The 20,485-nt window shown below is 41.8% G+C and overlaps 1 protein-coding gene across 1 annotated transcript; it reads right to left on the bottom strand.

Moving 5' to 3' along the window:
- Positions 1-510: 510 nt before the first annotated feature.
- Positions 511-20,015, bottom strand: LOC129357044 (solute carrier family 12 member 6-like). Its single transcript, XM_055026565.1, has 25 exons — positions 19,432-20,015; positions 15,513-15,607; positions 14,940-15,072; positions 14,136-14,278; positions 13,996-14,050; positions 11,765-11,895; positions 11,408-11,634; positions 10,778-10,893; positions 10,510-10,694; positions 10,147-10,309; positions 9,323-9,421; positions 9,060-9,120; positions 8,817-8,991; positions 6,712-6,830; positions 6,503-6,601; positions 6,271-6,390; positions 5,474-5,578; positions 5,181-5,349; positions 4,555-4,750; positions 4,285-4,454; positions 4,037-4,168; positions 3,458-3,565; positions 1,732-1,958; positions 1,510-1,643; positions 511-1,043 (listed from the first exon to the last, which is right to left on the bottom strand). The coding sequence occupies exons 1-25, from the start codon at positions 19,652-19,654 to the stop codon at positions 952-954; spliced, it is 3,477 nt and encodes a 1,158-aa protein (XP_054882540.1). The 5' UTR covers positions 19,655-20,015; the 3' UTR covers positions 511-951.
- Positions 20,016-20,485: the final 470 nt, after the last annotated feature.

Raw genomic sequence — 20,485 nt, 5'->3', positions numbered from 1 at the left:
TTCGAAATATTGCTTCACATGATTGACTTTATTATTACCCAGTATTAACAGTTAAGAACAATTGCATAATTAATGAACTATAATGTGTCTTTTGAAAGCATCATTTTTAATTTGTGCTCAAGTTTACATTGAACTTAAGATTGTGGTTCATAAATGAAAGAAACCAAAAGAAAGTTATTCTGAATTTGGTTTAAAAAAAAAACAAAAAGAAACAAAAACAGAGCTCCTAATACACAATATTAGTTTCAGACAAATAGCAGCAAAGTCTGACATTTGTGCAATAACACTGATTTTAAAGTTGCAGTATCACAAGCTTTAATGTCTACAAAATGAAATGCTGAGTTTGGTGTTCATCTGTTCCAACAGATGGAAAATGATATGAGATTAATCTGCTTTACGCCATGTGTAATTCTGGAATGAACATGTATGTGCCTTCCGAAATAATAATAAAAACAATAACAATAATACTCCTCTTGATTCCAGACATTTAGGCCTCACACGAAAACTAACAAACGTCCAAAATACATTCTGTACAAAAAGCAAACCCTGAGTTTCATTGGTGGAACGACTGCATTGTTTTCAGACCGATCACATTTACTTTAACTGAGCCACTGCCTGAACACACCCGCTTCAAACAAAATGCTGGTCCCTTCAACCTATCAAAGATCTTCCAGGTGAGCGATTCCCACAAACACACACATACACATGCACACACATGATTGCTATGGGTTCTTGTTGCTCAATCGTGGAACTGCGTTGGCGTTCCCTGGAGTCGACATAATTGGAGTAGAAAACGAGTGCAGATGAAAAGTTGGGTGGGATGTGGACGTGACAACCAATGCTGCAGCCAGTGACGGTCTATCCCACGCAGCCCACACAGAACCAACCCATCTCCCGTCTTCTCCATGACTGGCTTGCTTGTTAAACAGTATCTTGCAGTGTCTTGTCCAATCAGGAGTAGATGGTGATGACTTCACTTCCGCCTCCTCGGACTAACAGAACGCGCTCCAGTCCTTCAGTCAAAACCTCCAGGAACTCCATGTCTGCGTTCATGAGTTAAAACTTTACAGCCTGTATTAGAAGTGGGGCTACAACTAACGATACTCTAGTAAATCAATTATTCTGAAGATTAATCGATTAATCGGATGAAAAGAGATTTTTTTCATTGAACAATTTGCTCCTTTTATGAACAAAATACACTGAAAGATGAAAAAAAAAAAAGAATTAAATACAAAAAAGAAACATTTTCTTGCCTGAAATGAAACTGGTGAAGCTAAGTTTATGTATTGAGTAAAACATATTTACAGACGAAGGTGCTTTTATCTTAAATGCAAGCTATATTTTTTAGAAAATTTTCTTTTTTCGCATGCGTTTTCTCCAGTTAACGATTAATTAATCACTACATCAGTCAATGATTCTTCCAAAAATCAATTAATTACAATTAATCCATTAATCATTTCAGCTCTCATGAGAACAATGAATTACAGCGCCAGGAGAAAGAAAGGATACAGTTCTCGTCTCCTTCCGTGTTCTTCGGCGGCCCCGGCATGTTGAGCAGGACGAGCCGGGCATCATGGGATTTGTTGACGATGACTTCGTTGAGCTTGACGGCGGTGTGCATCCTTCTGACATTGGAGTGGTCCCTTAAAGAAAAGCAAAAAAAAATCCCACAATCATCCACCTCTCTAAACCACTGGCAACAGACAGAAGTGCTTCGCTATCCGTCCTCACGGCCTGATGCTCAGCATGTCTCTGAAGCCTTCGGGCGTGGAGCAGCCGGAGTGCGCCGCTCTGTACTGGGCCGTCTTCTCTTTGGTCCAGGTCATCTGGACGCGACGGTGGTGCTCGGAGCTGCTGCTCACTGCCCGCTCCCGCTCGCCGCCGTCTGTGTCGTCCTCGTCGTCTGACCCGATGCTGGTCAGGCGCAGCATGGAGTTGCGGTCCTTCACCAACTGCGCCTGCGTTGCATACGGAAACAAACATGGACTCGGCTCGTATAACCCCTGATTCGAGCCTGGCCCGTTCCTTTTTTTTTTCCCCCCCCAATGCGATTCCTCGCTCCTCTGCCACCAACCTCCTGACTCTTAACTCTCGTTTCTTTCTCGCTCTCTGCCTCTTTGTACCTGTCTGTCTCTGCCTTCTTTGATGGGGTTTGAAGTGTGGCCTTCAGTACTCCTGAACCTGGGCGAGAGATACACCTAAAGACAACACAAGGTCACCTAACCTGCTAAAAAAACCAAACACAGGCTGTACCTACTTTATCGGGAAGCTACAGGAGCACAACGCAGGTTATGGAGCCTAACTGCCAGACAGGATACAAATCAGAAGACCTCTGAACTTCAGTGGGAGGAGCAGCAGAGGAAAGTTACAGAACAACAGATCATGGTGTAAAATTATTAAGAGGAACTATGACATGAACTTTATTTACACTTTTGTGCAGCTAGTAATCTAGTCTGTATCGACTGTTGAGGGATAATGGCTGAAACCAGCTGGTTTTTGTGAAATCAGTTTAATTAAATCTGCTCTCAGAAGTTTGAAGGTCTTCGCCTACATCTAAATTCAGGCAGCTTTCTATGGCAAAGCAAGACACGGTAAACTTACATCGTCAAAACTCCAGCGCACCCTCTGAGCAAACCAGAGGCAAAGGGAGAGGATATGAAATGGAAAAAATAAAATACTTGCTACATTATGAGCCTCATACTTTTTTTTTTACCCTTTTGTTGACCCCAAGGATTCAACAGGTTTCACAAACTTAAATTTAAGACTTTTTAAGACCACTCCGAATGGAATTTCAGACCTGTATCTCCACAGAAATGGCTGAACTTCGTCCAGCCAATTGGTGATAAAGTTGCGCTTACCCAAGATGGACACCAAAGAGCTAGCTAGTTAACTAGCTAGAATTTATTGGCAGCTAGTTAGCGGTAGCCTCAACAGTCTGGAGTCATAGAACATAAAGAAGATGTCTGAGTGTGACTCGAACTTTTGCCTGACAAAAGTTCTCAAGAAAATTAAAAATACGCAGAAATACTGTGCATGCCATCATATGGATGCAAGATATCGAAAAAACATGTGACTGCAATGCTATTGATAAATATTGAAATAATCACATTGATTATTCTTTTTTCCTTTTATTTTTATATCTTGACAACTGTGAGACTTAGCATCTCAGGAAGGCAATGTACAGTTAGAGTGCCTCCTACTGGTCTGGTATATAACTGGCATGTAGACGTTTCTACTTTGTATTTCTCATTTTATTTTTTTTATTTTATGGTACCTGAAATAAAAAAATCTAAGTGGAGTAGAAAGCAAGTGCAAAACTGATCATGCCTCACAACCTAAATTGGTAATCTTGACCCAAAAACTGAGTACTTTGTATTCGCCCCACTTTATAAAGACACCCCTCAAAACGACAAGTGTAAAACAAAAAAAAACAAAAACATTTTCACTGCACACTTACTTCTTTTTCTCTGTCTGATTTAGAGAGTCTCATTTGTCTGAGCATCTGAGACCTCTGCTCCATCATCAGTGTCCTTTCGTAGGTGTACGCACTGATGTCACTGTTATGCTGGAGACGTAGAGGAATGAAAACACTCAGATTATTACACATCTATGAGAAACTTTGACAGATTATCAACATTTCAATTCTTTCATAGATTTATAAGGTTGGGTTAGGACAAAAATGATCTCACAGCTGAGCTATAGGTACTTCAGAATGTAGAAGAGTCTACTAAATAATGAAGAATAATAATAGCAGCTTTATTTATAATGCTTTTTACATTATTGAGAGCGCAAAAAGAAAAACAAAATATCAATAAATTGATCATTCTCAGATATTTGAATATTATTAAATTAATAAAAATTCTAAAATAATTAAACTGACAAGATTTGTAAATATGGATTTTATAGAGTGTGCAATGTTTAAAAAACATGAATTCACAAAAGAAATTAAATAAAAAATAAAATTGTTGGATGCCCCCAAAAACATGGGCCCTGGGCAAGAGCCCTGTAGCCCTTTCGGACCCAGCTGGTCACATACCATCTCCACTACTTCCACCTCAGCTTCAATACGAAGGTGATACAGAAATGTTGCCAGATCCTTCTTCATCTGAATAGAGTTGTCCTCCATCTGAGCCACGGTGAAGATTCGCATCCCACATTTACGCCACACCTGGATGGAGACAGAAAAGGACTCCCTCAGGAAAACATATTCATAGAAAATGGATTCATTTAATAAAAATGGTAGCATTTTTATGAAAAGGCAACCATTGCCCTTCCTTCCCCCACCTTGTGTTGGCGAAGGAGAAACGGCAGCAGCATCAGCATCCCCCCGTCGTGGACGATCCACCACACGTCTATGTAGCCGTCGGTGGGCGGCTCGCTATTGCTGGGGAACAGGGAGATGTTTTTGGGCACCAGCAGAGCCAGGTGGGCCGCCGTGGTCACTCGGACCGTATCTGGAAGCAGGAAACAAAGGGAGGGGGGGGTTGTCAGCTGACGGGCTTTTGAGTGGAGGAAAAATAATAATAATTGCGTTTCTTCTCCTCTGTGACTCACTGATGAAGGTCTTCCAGGCCTGCGGGTCTTCGCTCTGCCTCCAGGTGTGTGGCCAGCCCATCACCACCGTGTTGGGCTTCATTCCTCCCAGGCCGCTTGACTGGATCATGTGACTGATGCCCTCGCGGGGCTTTTGAGCCACGATGCACTGAACAAAGCCCTTCACCCGTTCCTTCTCCATGAGATGCCTCAAAGTCTGAGGGAGGAGAGAAAACGGTCCAGAGGCTGTTAGCATTCATGTTAAATACAGTGCGACATCATAGGACTGGGCCCATGATTATTTATCATGATAAGAATTTTGATTTATCGCCACAATAATTTCCAACACCTCAAAAATTGTCTGTATTTCAGCATCGTTAGCTTTGTCTTTCAATATTCTCATTGTTTGTTCAATGAGAGTATTAATTAATTTGACTATATTACAGGATTCCTTATAAAAAAATGTTTTTGTTATTTTTTTGTGTTGAAGTTTTATTGACAAATAATTACTTCTTTCTCCTCATAGTACAACTTTATTCTTGAAAAAAAAAAATCATAGTCTGGCCCTTATACAATCGTCAGTCAAGATGGCCGCCCTGGACGTGCTGACATCACTCCGGACTGACGTGATGAGTGTAAAGATGAACCTGTTCTGCAGCAAGAGCCTCTCCGTAAGTTTGCAGGAAGTGTCCTGGGACGACCGTGCCGACGATGGTGAGGCCCTTTCCTGCTTTCAGCTGGCTGGCGAACGTCAGCAGCCGCGGAGACTTAACGTGGGCGTCTTCGTCCAGTTTTAGCAACACCAGCAGTTGGGGCCTTGGAAGTAAAGGAAATAAAACTGGATTTTACATAAATTTGTGGCCATTTGAATGCTTTAAGTGTATATCTTTTTCCATTTACGCATGAAGAAGTAGAAGTTCCTAAAGTGCTCTGCTCTTACCTCCAGTTCTTGGTGTGTGGTGGTCCCTCCTCCAGCCTGAGGAGGGCGTAGCGGGCAGCACTGAGTGACAGACCGCGGATCCCGTCTCCCCACTCCTTCTCAGCTCTAATGCACACAGAAATAAAGAAAAAGTATACATTTGCGCCGGTAAGCAGAAAAAAGAAAATGAGAAAAATGCAGTGGCGCCCCCAACAGGTGGGAAAGGAGGGGCCCATGACCCCCGCACATCCCCAGAGAATCACGTTTATGTCATAGAAAGTCATACAGCGTCATCTTCAATGAAGACATAACTATAAAAAATAAATACATAAAAATTTGACAAATCAACACACAAATTAATACTAAATTAACTAAAACTAAATAAATTACTAAACAAATGAATACTAAATCAATTTATTAAAATTAAATACTAAATGAATACATTTAAAATAAATATTCCAAATAAATACATCAAAATAGATACAACTAAAAAAATAAACAAATGATTGAATACTAAATAAATGTATTCATTTTGTTTTATTATTATTTATTTAATTAATTTTTACTGTTCTGGTCTCCCGTATAAAATTTTCTGGATCCACCACTGAAAAAATGACCAAATCAAACTACTTCAAACACACACACACACACACACACACACACACACCACACACACACACACACACCCACCACACACACACACACACACACACACACACACACACACACACACACACACACACACACACACACAGGGATCCGAACCATACTGCACATATACAAATGCATGGAGCAAATACATCACCATGGCAACATACCCATGATATTCAATGTATTTGTAGATCATGCCAGCGATCACCATGGCAACGATTGCGTAGTACCAAGAAGATATGAACATGAGAGCGAGGCAGATGATCATCCCCAGAAACGACAAGGTCCTGGACAGATGTGGAGCACAAGAACACTTCAGTCTGCATATGTGTGTGTGTGTGTGTGTGTGTGTGTGTGTGTGTGTGTGTGGTGTGTGTGTGTGTGTGTGTTTGTCAGTACCAGTGGTAGTAGGAGAAGCGGGCCTCCAGTTTGGGGGTTCTGAGCAGCGTCTGCAGAGCGCAGGCCAAGTTCACAAACAAGTAACACATCAGGAAGAACCTGGAGAGACAGATAAGTAAAGCTGGAGTCCGACAGGGAGAGATTTGGCTGACAGGATGGGCGACCGAGCCAATCAGGACCGGCCGTTCAGATCGGCCTCATTGGCTCACATTGTGAGGATGGGAGCGACCAGGTCCAGAGAGGCGATGAGAATCCCCAGCTCAGCTATCAGTGCCGTCAGGAGCAGAGCCCAGGTGGGTTCGCCGTTAGCTTTCCCATGTCCAAACACCTGGAGCACAACACACACAGACACTCAGCGAGGAAAAACCAGTGATCACACCAAAGACTTTACACAAGAAATGACTAAATAAGCTCTCTAAGCATTACACTTAGACTTAGACTTAGACTTGACTTTATTGATCCCTTGGGAAGACTCCCTCAGGAAATTATAGTTACCAGCAGCTCACAGGCAAAAATGTGGCACACAGTAAGCATACACAAAAGAATACAAAAAAATACAAATTAAATACAAAACAAAGAATATAATACAACACAAAAGGAAATTATAGCAATTTGGTGGATAGATTGACCAGTGATATGGTATTGCACTGTATGGTTTGGCCTGATAAATATGGAGTTCACATTTGTAGAAAAACTCCTCCTTCTTCCCTCTGTCCTGTGTCACCTCCGACCCCCCAGTGAGGAGTTGTACAGTCTGAAGGCGTGGGGGACAAAGGAGTTCTTGAATCTATTGGTCCGGCACTTGGGAAGCAGCAGTCTGTCACTGAACAGGCTCCTCTGGCTGCTGATGATGGCGTGTAGAGGGTGGCTGCTATCGTCCATGATGTCCAGCAGTTTGTTCAGTGTCCTCGCCTCTGCCACCGTCACCAGAGAGTCCAGCTTCATGCCGACCACAGAGCCGGCACGCCTGATCAGTTTGTCCAGTCTGGACGTGTCCTTCTTGGATGTGCTGCCTCCCCAGCACACCACGGTGTAGAAGAGGACACTGGCGATCACTGACTGGTAGAACATCCACAGCAGTTTGCTGCAGATGTTAAAGGACCGCAGTCTCCTCAGGAAGTACATCCTGCTCTGCACCTTCCCGTACAGGTGGCTGGTGTGTTTTGACCAATCCAGTTTACTGTCCAGCCACAGCCCGAGGTACTTGTAGGAGCCCACGACCTCAACCTCCGTTCCCTCTAGTACGACTGGTCTCGGCTTTGGTCTGGACATCCCAAAGTCTATAACCAGCTCCTTCGTCTTAGAGGTGTTGAGTTCCAGGTGGTTTGTGTGGCACCAGAGAGCAAAGTCCCTCACCAGACAGCGATATTCCTCCTTTCCGTCGTCCCTGATACATCCGACTATGGCTGTGTCATCAGCATACTTCTGTATGTGACACAGCTCCGAGTTGTAGTGGAAGTCACAGGAGTACAGGGTGAAGAGAAGAGGGGCCAGCACTGTGCCCTGAGGGGCTCCTGTGCTGCTGACCACAGTGTCAGACACAGTGTCCTTTTGCCTGACATACTGCGGCCTGTGGTGAGGTAACTATGGATCCAGGTGACCAGGTGCTGGTCCACTCCCATGCTGTTTAGTGAATTAATTAGTGAATAAATAATTGCTTCTAATCCTTAAATCTTTTATGCCTGTTAAGATTCTGAACTTTATTGCTCTTTCACAATGATGTGAATGTCCCAAAAAATGCTCTACTTATGCTAGCCGCAGCTAAAGATTAGCATTAACATGATTATTTGACCTTCATTGATACAGGTTATGTCATTGCTCGAAGGCAGGGCGTGGCCCACCCAGCTGTTTTCCACAGCTGTATGGTTGTCATGAAGATGAAAGGATTTCTCAAACATGCATGAGAGTCAAAGCAACTCTCCAGGTATATTTTTGGTGACATAACATTGGAATATGATGTAAAGCTGAAAACAAATTCCAATTTCTATAATACTGCTCCTTTAAATCTAATCATGTCTGTTAGCTAACATGCCTTTATCTGATTGACAAAAAGTAAAAAAAAGTGTTTATAATTTGTTTGATTGCCTTTGTTAGACCAGTTCCATCTCTGATTATCAGATAAATTCAGCTTAAAATAAAAGAATTCACAGAGTTCTAGAAAGCCCTTAAAATATCTCTACAAAGCTCACCTCTAAACTAAGAAACTAAACTGTAAAACAAAACTCAAACAAAACGTGACATTGAATCCCACTCAAAGAAGTAAAGGCTTGCTTCATCACCTTACAAAAGAAAAAGAAAATAGAATGACTCCTACCCGTAGAAACGGGATAATATTGTCTTTGGCGATGGCCTGCAGGAGTCGTGGTGCGCCGGTCAGCGACTGAAGGCCTGCGCCGCATGTTGAGAAGAAGGAGCCAATCACAATGACCCAGGGAGTCGGCCAGGCCAGCGTGCCAACAACCAGAGTGCCATCAACTGACTCTCCGAACCTGCACAGGCGAGTTAGTGTATATCTTTTGGGTTTTCATAGGTAAGTGAATGATAGAAGCAGATGTACTGACTGTCTCTGAGGACGACGCCGTCGATGCAGGCGCCAAACAACACAACGCTGCTCAGGTCTACAAGGATGCCACTCAGAAAAACAACATTCACACCAGAAGAGTCCAAACGGCTTTGTACCCACAAACTGAACTATGAGCTCTCAACCAAGGGACTTCCAGAAATAATCTGAGGCTTTTTTTTCACATATTTGAATTACAAGTAGGACAGATTCTTCAAAACCTTGTTAGGAAACTAAGACATGATACGATACAAGGATACAGACAAAAGACGTCGTGAGGATAGCAAGGATGGTTCCGATGGGGATGGAGCGCTGAGCGTCTTTCAAATCTCCCGACCGATTTGAACCGGCCATGATTCCTGAGGAAGAGAAGGAGAATAATATTTTTTGGGTTACTTTTATTTGCTGAACACAAAACACCTGCAATTCACTAACAATAAAAACAGAAGAAAAAGAAATAAGAACGTGCAGGCGAAAAAATAAACAAGTTACACATCAAAGTACAGTTGAAAACATTGTAAGCTATGAAGAATATGAAAAATGTGAAGAGGAAAGCAGATGAGGTCTAAAAATTCAACCAAACACGGCCCAGAGCCCATAGACATTGTGTGAAGTTCGATCTGACTGATTAACATGAATTACAGGCCTGAAGAAAACCACACATTAAATTTAATTAGATTTCACTGCTTTTAGTGTTCATTTGTTTATTTTATACGATATATATTATATGTATATATATATATATATATATATATATATATATATATACAGTCCTACATATAGGAGCCACCCCTGAATAAAATCCCTGCCTCCTCATGCCACCCTGTAGATGTTTTCCTAGATTTGATCAATTAAATCAATTCAGTTTTTTATTGGTATAGTGCCAAATTACATCAATAATTTTCTACATAAAAAGTTCACAAAAATGCTACATATTTTTTAAATCAAATTGAATATGTTACCTGTCATAGACAGGTATCATTTTCAACAGTTGGTCAATAGGGAGTTTTATCAATACGTTCTTAGAGGACATTCGTGATCCTGACGTGGCCCAAGCTGTAGAGCAAGAGCAGCAAATGTGTACCTGTGACCGAAGGGAAGAAGATGCCCACCAGCAGGGTGAAGGAGGTGGTGATGTCGGCGAACACGTACGGATGAGGCAGTGATGCTGGAGGTGACGAGTGAGAGGAGCTGAGTGAGCTTTTCTCCAGAACCTCGCCTTTGCTGATGTAGGAGCTCCACAGGTTCTCTAACAGGAGGAGAAAATTCAGAAAACAGTTGTTTTGGAGAACGTAGCGTGCCACTCCAGGTTTACTTATCAATTCTCAGTCAACGTTTATCCCATTGTTTATCATCAAGTTTGATTTGTGCTGATATGTGTACAGTGGTGAAGTGTTAAATCATTCTAGATTATTCTTTTAAATGGAAATACGAGAACAAATATTACCTGAAATGATCCACTGGCCAGACCAGGAATCCCTTTAATCTTGGTGAAGTTATTAGAGGTGAAGTATTCGTCACAGGTGGCGTTGAGTTCAGTGCTGTGGCAAAATTCTTCCCAAAGAAGTGTGGTTTTCTCCTCCACAGCTGGCGCAGGGGTGGAGACAATGACTGGTCCAGCTGTGCTGTTTTCTAACAGCAAGATTCAGACACATTAGCACAAGCCAACGGCTAAAACGCGCAACGACTCGAAGGAGGACGAAGCGTCAACCCACCGTAGCTGAGTGTGAAGTTGCCGTCGAAGCTCCACGTTGTGTCTTTGATTCCCACCGGGACGGTTTTATTACACTCGACGTGACTGCTGATGGTTCTGTTCCCCAGCATGCACACGCTGTTGAAAACGAGACCCGGCAGTCAATAACGACACCAACTAGTGAACGGGACAGGGTTGAAAATCTCACAAATAATACGGTCGCGTTGCAACCACAAACTTATTTTATTGGGAGTTTACAAGACAGACAAACGCAAAGTGGTGCATAGGTGTGAGGTTGAAGGAACATCTGAAAGGTTTTTTTTACATAGAACCACTTTGTGTCGGCCATTTGCAATGAATCCCTACACAATCTGACAAAATGAGGAATAAATTAGAATATTTTAGTAATGTAGAGTCAGCGGTGACACCAAGAGGGGCCACACTTGAAGAATGCTGGCAAGAAAACAGAGTCATCTACTTCAATGAAGACAAATGGAAAACAATCAACTAAAAAGAAAGACAGGAAGAAAGAAGGAAACAAAGGAAAGGATCTTTTTTTTTTTTTATCTGTGTCCCCCTAAAATGTTTACTGGCTTGGTCTGGCCAACCCTATTAAAATTCCCAGGGGGCGCAACTGGGTCGGCGCACTTACTCAAAATTACGCTCGTTGAACGCGGACTCAAACGCTCCGATGTAGATGGAAACGATGGAGACGATGACACAGGCCAAGAAGATGGAGGCCAGCTTGTTGACATACTTCACACCGACAAAGACGAGCAGGGACATGAGGAGGAGACAGATGCTGCCGTAGACCCGCATGTTGTTCAACATGGCCGCCCCGCCTCCTTTAAAGATTTCCGCCTCAGGAACAATGTACATCTGGGAGACGGAGGGGGGAGCGGGGTTAATATAAGAACCAATATTTTAGACTACAATCAAATGATTCAGGAATGTAGACAAAAATGCAAACACTGGTGGGGCGATTCGCAAAAACGAAGCCAAGCCCTACCAGTAAGATCTCGATGGCTCCCAGGATGTACATGGCCCCAGCGAAGGTGGTGCCCAGGTAGAAGCAGATCCCCACAGCCCCTCCGAACTCTGGACCCAGAGAACGGCTGATCATGAAGTAGGAGCCTCCAGCTGGAAGAGAGTGTAGAGAGTTAGGGTACACAAATAGTGGAGGAAGTTAAATGAACCACAGTGTGTAGAAGGGGACAAAAATGATGGAAGATAAGCAGAAGAATTTAAAATCATTTAGAAAAGACAGTGTTACAAGGGTATATTGGAATTAGACAATATGTATTTTGGGGAAAAACATTTCTGAAAATGACATTATGAGTATTTTTGTGTTTTTAGAAAAAGATACTATTGAGATGCAGTTTACTTCATTTGTTTTAGGCAAAATTTAATTTAATAATTTATATTTCTTACCCTTTCTGTCATCTCAAGGTTTAATAACACATTTTTTAGTTCAACTAAAAAATCAGATTGAAAATCAACTAATTTACAGGTTTATAGTTTAAATATGTCACCAACACATACAGAAAATGAAAACGTAGGATCAGGAAGAACTATTTCCCCACTTATTTTCTAGCTATGGTATAAATTGCAGCTTGAGTGTTTTCACATTTTGTCCCCCTAACAGCAAACTTTAGAAATTTTCTTAGAGATCTAAAAAAGGCCTACGTTCCTCGACTGATCTTATCAAGATGGTTAAAACTAACAGCACCTCTATTTTTGCTGATAGAATTGTAAAACGGACAATAGTAGTACAGGATGATAAACACATAAAGAACAAATTTGAACAACTAAAAGAAAAGGAAAACAGTGTTTGGTGTTCAAACTGCAAACCTTGTTGCTGTGAAGATTGACACACCCCTTTCCCAAACCCTGGGGAAATTGATTCTTTACCTTACTTAACTGGCTGTGTAGGAGGATATATGTTTATGCAACACTTGAGGAAGAGAGAAACCACTTCTGCAACAACAAACCCTAGAATCCAGCTTTACAAAAGCGTTCTTGGGAACCAAAACAATAGGTTGGGAATGATTGGGAGATTAGAGATGATGGGATGGTAAATGGAAACACATTGGAGTGGCCTACCCAGGGATGAGGCATGGCCAGTAGGTGGTACTAAGGTAAACATAGGTTTTAACATTGGTGAAGTTATGTGATGCCACAAGGTTCAACTATATGTCTCAGATATAGTTGTGCTCACACAGTTTTACTCAGAACTGGGAAATTCAAACTTCTTAGTTGGAAAATTCAACTGGAACGCCCTCTGAAGTCGGACTTCCATATACAAAACCCCTAGTTAAAACTTTCAAGGCCGACTTTGTGTTTCAATATGGCTGCTCCTAGCATCAACAAACATGGTTACTTTACAAGACACGCATGTAAATAGAGTATTGCAAGAGGTTTTGCACACGATGTCTACGGGAATCGCCATGTTGAAATTCCAACTTCTAACTAGACTTAGTCACTCTTTTACACGTGTCTTGTAAATACATGTTTTAACCACAGCTTACTGCTGATGCGAGAGGCAGCCATATTGTAATGCATAACACGTCTTACAAGTTGTTACTGGGGATTTGCTCCCAGTTTTCCAGTAGGAAATCTGACTTCAAAGGACATTCCAGTTGATTTTTTATGATTGGGAAGTAGGAATCTCCCAGTTCTGAGTACAACTGTAAAGCAGCATTAATCCTGTAATGTATCCGGGCGCATATTTATTTGCATTTGCCATAAAACTACATCAAAGCCGTAAAGAAAGTACCTCGAATGAGGAATAATGTCAAGACAGTGACAGCATACATAAAAAGATCCTTCTGTCTGCACTTAGAAGGATAACTGAATAATTTCTGGCGCCGAGTGTTTTTTGGAAAGCCAAACTTTTTATATATAATCCTTTGAATCACCCATAATAAACATGGGAACAGAGTGAGCATGAGAACTAAAAGCTCTTACGGCAGTGCAGAGTAGATAAACTCAAGCTGCATATTATCCAGGTTACATTTGATCTACTTTTATTTTTTTCAAAATGTGAAGATGCTACAGGCATGAGAAAAATCACATTACTTCAACATTTTATTTAATACACCAATCTACACACACTGTTGAAAGATAAGTCAATGGAAGGCATTTATTCTAACTAGGTTTTAATTTATGAACACAGAGCAGACAAGCAGCACAGAAATGACAAAAATCCCTTCAGATTGGGAAGAGAACTAAAGGGAATACCTGGCACAACTCCATTGGTGGCGATCGCGCTCATTGAAATCGCAGTCAGCAACGTCTGGAGAGCAGAAACAGACCCACAAAATGTTACTGGAAATGTTGCAATAGTCTCCATGAACGCATGCCGACACAGAAATACTGACGCAGCAGCAGCATATGAAGACGATGCAGAGGGCCTGCAGCACCCCGGCGGTTCCCACCACCCAAGTCAACCTCAGGAACAGGATGACTCCGAAGATGTTTTGAAGGCAAGGGAGGTAAACACCCATGAACGTCCCCATCTGTGCGGCGACTGAAACAGAGACAAAGTATCCGTTTGGAATTTATCCTTTATTTTAATCTCTTGGTCCTAAATGAAAGCAGGTTCAATGCTGAGTGCAAAAGGAAAGTTTTTCCAGGTGTGTTCAAATTCAAACTGTCTAGTTTCACTTTAAAAAAAAAAAAAAGAATGAGAGCATGCTCTTATTTTCATGTCTTTAATTTGGCCTGGTTACAAGCTAATCTCCAAGTGGTGTGGCAATATTTTGGTGATGCTTGTACTGAACTCACTGCAGAACCAGAAAGGAAGATTAAAATGATTTTGGTTGAACTCCCCCTGACCCCAACCCACTTCCTACTGTCTGGTGTAAAGACATGTCAATCCAAGATGGACATACTATGAATGGCCACACAGATCGTCTTGTCTTGGATGGATGCAGCTTATCATTGAGTGCTGCAGTGTACCGAGTTCAGGTCTCAACGCCCTTTGAGTCGTAGATATGATTTGTCTAGACAACAACTCGATGAGCAACGCAGAGAGGATGAGCTCATTCTAAAAGGGATCCCCGCTGCTTTCCACCATTTCTTCAAGCAAATTCAGTCACATTGCATGTAATTTGTATTAGAAAAGCTTTATTGTGCTATTATTTCACAGTAAACTTTAATTTTCAAGATGATTTGTAGCATTCGCACCTTGCTGGCTTTCTTCTTCTCCCCGATGATCTCAGCCTCCTCATGTTCCTTTGCTCCCTGCGTCAGGTTGGTGTAGTTAGCCAGGCGGTTGAGCAGAGAAGACACCTTCGGCCTAGTGTCCATCTCCTCCTGTTGGTCATCGAACAATAGTTGGAGATGTCACAGGTGAGAATGGGGCGATAACAGTGGTGGGGACATGAAAAGACAGCGATGAGTCGGGAACAAAGAAAGGATCAAAGTCAAAAGCAGGAAGATAAAGAGAGAAAGAGAAGAGGATGGGCGTTAAACAATCAAGAGGAAGAAAAAACCTGACTGTTAAGTATGTTATGGAATACTATACCAGAAAAAGGTTAGAGACATTTCCAGAAAAGCTGGTAATCTATACAAGCTAAAATTAGCTGCACCTACCATGCAGCTTTTTAGTGCAAGTTTGGCAGACAGAAAAAAAAAAATACCACACACAAGCACAGAGATTTTTGTCACCATCGGTGCTACAAGACAAAATGTTGCAGAAAAAACTTAGAATGTTTAACATAAAACAACAGAGATAATCAGTTTGTCTGTCAAACCTCAAATAAGGCCAAGTTCCTGTCGAAAAATTCGTCGTCATCCATCCCATGACTGTTGTTGATGTAAACACTGGAGATCTTAGAGTTCCCATCCCCTGAACAGCAAGAAAAGAGAACACACAAACACAAGACCGGAACTTTAATATGAGCACACAGAGTCGAGATCGCTGTCATTTTGATTCATCGAGGTCAAGCTGTACGGATTTATGCAGCACAGTCCAATGAAACGCTGTCACCGAATCCCTTCCCAGAGCCATCAGCACTCATCCCTGCACCATCAGCAGCGCTTGACTCAGCACCATCACTTCCCTCTTTGCTTCCCCAAGCTAACGCCCAGCAATCGCCCGCATGCACTTTGGGTCACATAGAGGTGCTGGAAAGTGCAGCTGGTATTCAGCACGAGTCTTTTCGCATTACAGAAAACAACACTGCAACATTAGGTGCAAACCAAGCAATGCGTGTGTTTTGGTTGAATACAGACAAAACATCAGGGTTCTGACTGTGTGAGAAAAAAAAAAAAGTTTTGAGACTTGGGAGCATTCCTGGCAAGCAAACCTGCTCAACAGGACGGTCCGGGTTCAGAGATTCATCTACGTTTCTCAGACTGCATCTACCGAGTCAGGCTCACAGAGCTGCAGCCTGATCACACCAGTTCTTCATCGCAAAGAAGAACTGGTTACGACACAAACTGCATGTCCTGCGATGAAATCCTCTGACACGACTGCTTGCTCAACCATCAGATTCATAGGTGTTGTAGTTTTATTAAGCCGTAACAACACTAAATTCAGAACTACAACAGATGGCAAGAACAACAGGAAATGTCTCAAAAAAAAAGTTTGAATGAAATGCACTAATTTGAAATCTAAAATTGAGAACCAGATATTTAGACGTTTGTTTTTTTTTTGTTTTTTGTTTTTGTATTTCAGTTTTAACTCTGATATCATTCAGAAACTATTAGGGTCAGGAAGAGCTGAAAGTAACCAACTGATACTGCCTGGAAACATATATTGGCCAAGCTAAGAGTCAGATTATGGACCTTATTGGTCTTCAATGTGCTTGACAGGCTATTGATGTTATGTTATCAATGTCACGGCTGGTGAATGTCAATAGATGTGTGACCATGCTGGTATTGGTGACAAAAAATTGATCAATTCTGAAGGTGGAACGTGAGCAAATACTAGTAAATGTTTATTCACCAGCAGTGGCTCATGCTGAGGAGCAAGAGGACAGCAGGAAGGAGGTCAACAGGTTCAGTGTGTTGAGGAGTTTCTGTGGCTAAAAGGAGGAATTGGTTAAACATTGTAGCTGCATCTGCAAAAAAAAAAAAAAAAAAAAGAAATGGACCGAGTGCACCTCTACTTTTCCACTTTTCTTTTTCCCCCATCAAATGTGACAACATCTTGTAGGGATGTTTTTTAAGCTAAATAACACAAGACACTTTGTGTGATGCTCCATCTGAGATACTACAAGTGATGACAGTCACTATCCGCTGTGTTAAAATTGATGAAAGTGTAACGGAGCAGAATTAATTTTTTCAATTCTCTACTACTGTCTGCTCAGAGCCACAGCTGCTAGACCACGTGTGGGTGAACCCGAGGGGAAAACGGCTGTTTGTCTCTGAAAGCGTTCCCAACAGAAGGGCTCCTCCGCCCAGTACTGTAATGGTGTCAAAAATAATGACTCGTAGAGGAAATAGCTGCTCCCATTCGCTCTGACTTCTCCCGTCATTACTTCAGGAACCTGACTCAGTTGCTTCAGTAGCGCCACCTGTCAGCAATTTTCTTCTTCTTTTATTTTGGGACACATAGAGACAGAAATATGGACAGGCTGTAGTGTCGCAGCGGCCCGATCGAAACGGATTAACCGTCTCAATGTCTATTTATGGAAGCTTATTAAACAGTGCGGGGCATCCTCATAACAACGCGAGTGCTTAAGTGGATCAGTGGGCTAATACAGTTACATCTCACTGAGCCAGTGTACCACTTGTGAATCGTCCTCATGACTACACTATTCTTACAAAATTACTTTTTCAACCTACTCTCTGAAATAGAGTAAGGGAGGGGAAAAAGCTCCCATGAATTTTACCAACCGGGCTGCTTAGTGTGACCGATCTGGAGTAAATAAAATCCCAGTGAGGCCACATAGGAGAGTGGCATTTATCGGTGAGTCCGATCTGACCGGACTAATTAACGTTAATTGAAAGCCTGGGCTCGAAGAAAGCCTGACATATTATTTTTATTAAGATTTGACAGCTTTTATTTTTAGGCTATAATTTGAGTGAGGTGCAACTTCTCCTTTTTTTAGCTTTCGTTCAATGACTTCCAGCTCCATTTTGTCGCTTGTTGTGACTGCAGAGTGAGTCGAGTGCAAATCATCTGGGGTGTGTGATTGATAGGAGTGGAAAAAGGCAGAGAGTATTGTGCAGTGCGCTGTGCTTGTTACATTAGCTGTGCTAATGAAATTCTGCACCTTGATTTCTTTCTTTTCTCAACAAAGAAAACTATCTCATCCTTTATTTATGCTATAATAAGTAGATTGACATAACTTTATATCATGCATTTAATCCTAACATGCCACAGAAGCCTGAGCCCGATCAGACCCAACCATTGAGTGAATAAGTTTGACCTGAGAAATTTTAATCCAAGGACAACCAAATAAAACTTGTTCAGAGCTGTAAATGTCACAAGACTTTTTAAAAAAGAAAAACATTTTAAAGAGCTTTAGGAAATTTCTTGGCATTTTTAAAGCATTTTTTAGGATTTGAAAAATAAAGATAAACATAAAAAGAGTATGCAAACCAGAGCTTAAAACATATAACTGGTCCTGTTTTTAAAAACATTAACTGGTCCCTTTTAAGTTTTAGAATAGAGATCTCTATGCAAAATCAACACCTGTTTTTCCCAAAAGATTGAAAGAATATAGAAAATCACATGATTTACTGCTTGTTTCACAATTTTGATGCAAAAATAAGAATTTAATAGGCCAGTATTATGCATTTTCCAAGCACACAATGCCATTTTATAGCACAATCAAGTCCCTGTGTTAATGTCAGTTCTTATAAAAATGTGTTATGTCAAATATGACTTAAAAGAAATTTTACGTCCTTATTTAATTCCTTAAAATTGGGCATCTATCTCTTTAAGAAACTCCTGCTCTTTCTGAAACTCCGCCTTCAGGAAGTCAACACAACAGGGCTTCTCTATTAACCCTTTAACAACGTTTTTACCAGCGTTTCACTGAGAAGCAGCAACTATGATGACCTCAACAGATCCACAGTTCCACCAGGTGTTTGCTAATATGTTTGCAAACGGACTAGTCTACTTTGCTGATGGCTAGTCTGAAGGAGCTGAGTGGGGAATCACGGGCTGCTCTGTGAGGCTCGGAAACTGCAGGGGAGGAGCTTTGTCCTCGAATGCGGCGCTAGATCCACCCAGCCGTTTTTTTACACAGCTGAATGGTTGCTCAAACAAGTTTGAAGGAATCAGAACAACACTTCAGGTATGTTTCTGATGAAGGAATAACATGATGACAAAGTTGACTTTACCCAATACTGCCCCCTTTAGTACCTCATGAAAATGAGAAAAATTGTCAAAATAATTTCCAGGTTTACCCTGGAGGCTCAGTTGAATCAAGGTCTGTACTTTGAGTGGGCCGTTCTAACACATAAATATGTTTTGATCTAAACTATTCAACTGCAGCTCTGATGGGATGTTGGGGTCATTTTACAGCTGAAATGTCAACCTTGAGATTGGAGCTTTCCTCCACACAAAGAATTTTGCATGTACACAAAAAAATATATATTTTCATGCACATGTTTATGTGAGATAATAAGCATGCAAGATGATTGCTAAATTATAATCACAATGTTTAAATATTTAGCACTCCACTACGCCTGTGAGAATGAGTGTGTGTGTTTCACCTTGGTCTATGCTGCTGCGGTCCGGCGTTTCGTTCCCTCCCATTCCTCCAAACGTCGTCCCACCTGCGGACCCCTCGCTCACTGGGTCGCTGCGATTCACGCTCTCCCTGGAGCCGAAGCGAACATGGGCAGACGGACGGGAGCTGATGTCGGGCGACGTGTCGGACATCCCCGGGAGGTCCTCGGCCTTGGTGGGCGTCACGGTGAAGCGGACCGACGACATGGCAGGTGGCTTAAGAGCGGTTTGCGGGACAGAAAACTAAGAAAGTGGGAGCACGGGGGGTAAGGACCAATCAGGGAGGAGCTGGCAGCACTGTGCTGACCTGAGCTAGGCTATTTCCCAGCTGATGCAGAGGTAACTTCTACCTCTATGGTTTCTCCTTTTCGTCATGAAATACTCCATTGAGGCAAAAACCAGGTTCGTCTTGAACCTTCGGGTATCAAAGGAAATTCTGGTCAAAATGTGGTTGTTTCTGGAGAGATGCTAGCATATAGCGACGTGATGGGAACCAGAATGTGGATTTGTCTTGTCTTCTCAACTCAAAGGGTTTTTGAACAAGACATAAGAAGAGTCTCCCACAAAATGCCTTCCATCGTTGATTACATCCAGGACGGTAGAGGATAGACAGAGAAAGACAGAGAGAAACAAAAAAACAGGAGAGAAAAAAAATGAGAAGTCTGATCTTTGCAAGTGAAATAAAAACATTTGCTCTAAAATAAACTGACATGGGAGTTTCGCTTTTTGTAAAATCGGTAGCAGCAACACGCAGCACCGTGTCATGTGTCTTGTGGAAGACAATCAATTTCAGATTTCAACAATACCTCCTCTGTTTGACCATGACCAATGACTAACTGGAAAAAAGAGCAAGTACACTACATTCATGTGGCATTCATCTGACACGAGGCAAACTTCGCTTTACCTTACATTCTACGTATATAACCAAGCTTTAGTGAGAGTGTTATCATCCTGACAGAATGAGTGTCTGAGGTGTAAAACAACCAGGAATGAACAGTCAGAGCACAAAAAAAAAACTGAGCTTCAATTTATATGATC

The sequence above is a fragment of the Poeciliopsis prolifica genome, unplaced genomic scaffold (genome assembly GCF_027474105.1).
Source record: "Poeciliopsis prolifica strain line A6 unplaced genomic scaffold, Auburn_PproV2 SCAFFOLD222, whole genome shotgun sequence".
Classification (NCBI taxonomy): Eukaryota; Metazoa; Chordata; class Actinopteri; order Cyprinodontiformes; family Poeciliidae; genus Poeciliopsis; species Poeciliopsis prolifica.
The sequence above is the reverse complement of the archived record's forward strand: the minus strand, read 5'-3'. Positions and strand labels throughout refer to the sequence as shown.